Source organism: Macadamia integrifolia, unplaced genomic scaffold, assembly GCF_013358625.1.
Source record: "Macadamia integrifolia cultivar HAES 741 unplaced genomic scaffold, SCU_Mint_v3 scaffold2281, whole genome shotgun sequence".
NCBI classification, from domain to species: Eukaryota; Viridiplantae; Streptophyta; class Magnoliopsida; order Proteales; family Proteaceae; genus Macadamia; species Macadamia integrifolia.
In genome coordinates this window covers 15,710-20,404 of record NW_024868610.1, presented here as the reverse complement: position 1 = coordinate 20,404, position 4,695 = coordinate 15,710, and the positions used below count along the sequence as shown (strand labels likewise).

The window sequence follows — 4,695 nt, the reverse complement described above, 5'->3', positions numbered from 1 at the left end:
AGTATTTGAGTCAAGTCATAAGTTTCTTCCCTTTTTTATTTTTTTTTTTTTTTTTTTTTTTTTTTTTTTTTTTTTTTTTTTTTTGGTAAACATACATATCCTTAATTGTGTCCATATATGTACTTGAAACACTAATCTTCTCTAGTACTTGCCAAATTACTAAGAATTAAAATAAAATAAATAAATAAACTCTATCTAAAACTCCCATACGCGGGATGCAACAAAGAGTCATCTAGTAACATGGAAACTTAAATAAACAAAGAAAACAGATTTCTAACAGGAATGGAACATTTAATCCTATTTCCAGCCAACTATTACAATAAAATAATGATTTTTTTCTTTTTGTTTTTGGTACTACAATAAAATAATGATCAAATATGAGGAATGCTTGGTCTGTCTGACAGCCCCTTTGTTTATACCAAGTGATTTTACAGGTACATTAATATCCTTAAGGACTGATTTACCCTTATACCCATATTACAACAAATAATAAAGAAAAGGATTCTTAAACTTAACCTACGACCTGCTGCAGATACTTAAACTCTATCTAAAAATCCCATACGCAGGATGCAACAAAGAGTCACATAAAAACCATTACAATAAAATAATAAAGAAAAGGACTATTTAAACTTGACCAACGACCTACTGCAGATGATGATTCCTAAAAATTAGGAACTCTAGAACAGAAATTGTGATATAATTCATAATTTCTAGGAACTTGAAAAACTACAAGTCTATAAAACTCCTTCAAACTGGGTTCCACAACTTGGATAAACCTTATCTAATCAAACTACTAAAACAGAAATACAATAATACCTCTTATCCGTCTAACCATCGGGCCCAACAATTAAACTGGTCCGCAGGGACTGGATTGGACCCGAAACTAATTCACAGTAGAACCAAATCAGACCCAATCCAAACTAGTGCAGCATTATAAGTGCTGAACCCAATTGAAGACTCTTTAAGAGAAGCAAGATAGCAGATCAGGTAACCATTAGATGCCTTCATTGAGACAACTGAGATCTAACCATCCAGCTGTCTCCTAAAAATAGCAGCAGCTTCCAGTTCAAAACACAAGTGGGGAATAGCATCCAAAGCATCTCAGTCAGAAAACAAAGATTTCCTATTCACTGTCAAAATCCATGCTACAATTAAATTTGAGACCTTTAACATGGGTACTTCCAAATTTCAAAAGTAATTAAAGGAAATCTTTTTTTATTTTGAGGGGCACGAGGTGGGGAGACCTCGCATATCATAAAGTTTGATGCCTCAGATCAATCAAACATCAAATAATTCAACTCACCCACTTTCTGAGTTGGTTAAGGTTGCATATTTTCTGTTTAGTTGTTTGGATAGAATTGGCTCCCAACAACCTTCTAATCACCTAGTTCAAAGTAAATGATATCTATTCAGGACCTTTAATTTTCTAGTATGATTGTCAATAGCCAGGATCTCTTTTTGAGTGTGAATACAGATTTAGAGGACTTTGAATGGACTAGCAACATTAGTTGTAGTGGTTGATATAGTGTTTTTTTTTAATGGTTGGGGGTGGGGGACAGCCATTAAACAAGCAATATGGAGCAGAATACCAAACCACCAAAGAGTAACACGTCCATAAATGGAGAACAACTGCAGTGTGATGTTGAGATGGATGAATGCTAAGTGACAGAATGAAACAGAACACGTTCCAGTAACTTAGGCATGGGATGAAAATGAGACATAGTTCAAGGTTTCGCGACCAAGATCTCTCTCTCTCTCTCTCTCTTTTTTTTTTTTTTTTTTTTTTTTTTTACCGAGTCGAGATGACAAGAAATATGTAAAAATGACAATAACTTGACTGAGATCTCAGTTCATGTTTTGATTTCGGTTCAACTCGAGGCCTAATTTTTAAAGGGTTTTATACCCTATTTCGACTCGTGATCTCACCAATTCACCAAGATATCGCCCGTCTTTACTCAGAACTCAGAAGTGAAGAAAATCCTCCCAACTAAGGTTTTTCGAGTTCCTTTTTGCCAAATCTCACCTGAACTGCCTCAACATCAATATTAATCCTAGGAGATTGAAGATTGACACTTCAACATCAACTTTTGGATTTTTCTCAAGAACACTTGTAGGTAAAAAATTTAAAAGAAAAATTCTCAAGAACTACCCACCTAGATATAGTGTGGAATGGCCTAGGGTAGAGGTCACCTACACCATTGACTAACAGCCTAGAGTCTGAAGTCAAAGTATCATTTTGAGTCTGATTTTTAAAAATCTAATGTTTTCACTGCGTTTAGAAGGCCTAAAATAGGCTAGATAACAAGCTTCAAGGGCTAACTTAGCCTTATGGTCACCGAAACCCATCCCGACTTGTCCTGGAAAAAAATACCAGATCTCATCAAGATCTCGCCCAGTTCTCGGTTCCAACCTGGGCAAAACGAGTGGCGAAACCAAGACCTCAAACCTTGGTAGGAGTTAAGATGAGAGAAAATCAAAGTTGATCGTTAGCCCATAAATAATCAAGGCCAACTATCTGTAATATGGAAGTTGAAGAAAGGCTACAATGAATCAAATCAAATTTGATGGTTAGCTCATAAATAAGCAAGGCCAACTATCTGTAATATGGAAGTTGAAGTAAGGTTATAATGAATCAAATTGAAGGAGTGAAAAAAGACATATGGCCCTCCACACAGTGAAATGGAACATAATCCATATTGCCAAACCTAAAAAGTTAAAGTTTTAGATGAGTTGATCTGAGAACTTGACAAAGGAAAAAAAAAAAATCCATTGTATAAGCATGCTTATTTGATTACATGAAGTTCGGATCTTAAAAATAATGGCTATGTAAAAATTTAAATGGACTCATCATGGAGACATACAATGCCTATCTTATAATATCAAAATTCAAAGCATAGGATTTCGGAACTATATGATTACAAACCCATTTTTCCCAACTGGTGTTACTAAAACAATGATTAATGAATCAAATTCAAATATTGATCAGAGTATGCGTCTTTTGATAGATGGACTTTACTATTTCACATGTAAATTAAGGAGAGACAGCATAGACAAATGTGCAGTAGAAAGATCAAAAATATAATGCAAGAGAATTAAAAATTAACGTAGCACAAAACCAAGAAATTTTAAAGCAAGAACATTTGGAGGAGAAACAAAATGAAGACCAAGAAACACTTTCGGGGAAGAAACATCACCTTAGCAACATGTTCAAGGGTAATAGCCTCCGGCACAATTGCAGTTCTCAGCCTGATCTCAACCCACCCACTGCTTCCAGATAAAGGAAAACACTGCCCAGGCTCTCCAAAACTTGGCTGCAACATCTTCTGTGCATCACTATGAACCCCAATTCGGCTTGTCGTTGCAGAAAACCAACTCCGGACCTTACCAGGAAAGTAGGGCTCTGAATGTCTTACCACCACACCTCCACCAGAGGCCAATGCATAGTCTACCCTTCCAAGCCCATCTGTCGCATGCTTTTCAATCTCAGCTGTCACAATCGCTCTAGCCATGGCCCTAATGTCATCCAAACCCCAATCTTTACCACTCTCTTCAGGGCTTCCACTCTTCTTCAACTCATCCACAAACCGATCAAAATCTTCTTTAGGAATAATACCAGCAGCCATCAACTCACCCAAAGACCTGTCCATGCCTTCAGTCCTATCCACCAGTTTCTTCATTTCATTCTCAAGTATTGTTCCTTTCTCTTCCACTTTTATCAGTTTTCGACCCACAACCTCAACCTGAACCTGCATCATTTTCGTGGTCGTCTTCACAAACTTCTCAACCTCTGCAATCCTTCCTTCCAAATCCGAAATACCCAATCGACCAATTGCACTATCCTCAGACTTGTAAGCTTTCCACGTCAGTTGAGCAAGAACTAACACAATAAGAAGAGACAACAAATTCCAAATCAAACTACTTAACCCTTTCTGCCACCAATATTTCTCCGGTTTCAAAACCACCTTCCTGGTACGCCTCGGTGAAATAGTGGAATTAATCAAATTCTTCTTCGCCTGCAACAAATCTTTGGGTCTCTCAAGAACCATCTCACCCCTAATCGAATGGCTGAGATCCTTCCCACCAGAAAACTTCTCACCGCCATTCCCGGCTTCGGATACTCCATCTTCACCAACCATTTCGATACTCAATTTCTTCTCTGCAACAACGATGCCCCTTCTCCTCGCATTCGGCTTAGAACCCAAAGCCAATGAAGGGCCACTATTGACCGCCGGATTCGCATTGATCGCGACGGTCGACGCAGACATCTTTTCACTCTCTAATCTTATGACTGCAACTTCTCGAACCCACAGAAACCCAACGAACTAAAAAAACAATGCCAAGAAACAGATATGAAAATCAAAACCTGATAACCCAGATGCCAACAGAGGAATTTGAACACCAAGATGAATCAGAAAACCCCAAAAAATTCAAGAATCTATCAAAGAAGAACCCCGAGTGAGAAGTGAAGCCAAGAGAAAGGGAACGAGAGAGAGAGAGAGAGAGAGGAGGAAAGGAGTAACAGGGACGAGAGGCTCTGCCTGAGATTCCAGAGCGAGAACAATGGCAGAGGGTGTAAATCTGTATTTATAGTGGGTTGTAAACAGTTAAGAGGGTGTTTGCTTTATTTCAAATTCGCGTTTCCCAAACGACGAGGCTGAGCGCGAATGTAGTGAGGAATCTTTTTGGGAAAGTAAC

At 37.9% G+C, this 4,695-nt stretch overlaps 1 protein-coding gene across 1 annotated transcript in view; it reads right to left on the bottom strand.

Moving 5' to 3' along the window:
- Positions 1-4,567, bottom strand: part of LOC122066173 (SUN domain-containing protein 1-like) — a 23,873-nt gene extending 19,306 nt beyond the window's left edge. Inside the window, exon 1 of the mRNA XM_042629988.1 lies at positions 3,195-4,567. Within this exon, the coding sequence (XP_042485922.1) occupies positions 3,195-4,265 (1,071 nt within the window). The 5' untranslated portion in view covers positions 4,266-4,567. The remainder of the gene's footprint in view (positions 1-3,194) is intronic.
- Between the last annotated feature and the right edge of the window lie 128 nt (positions 4,568-4,695).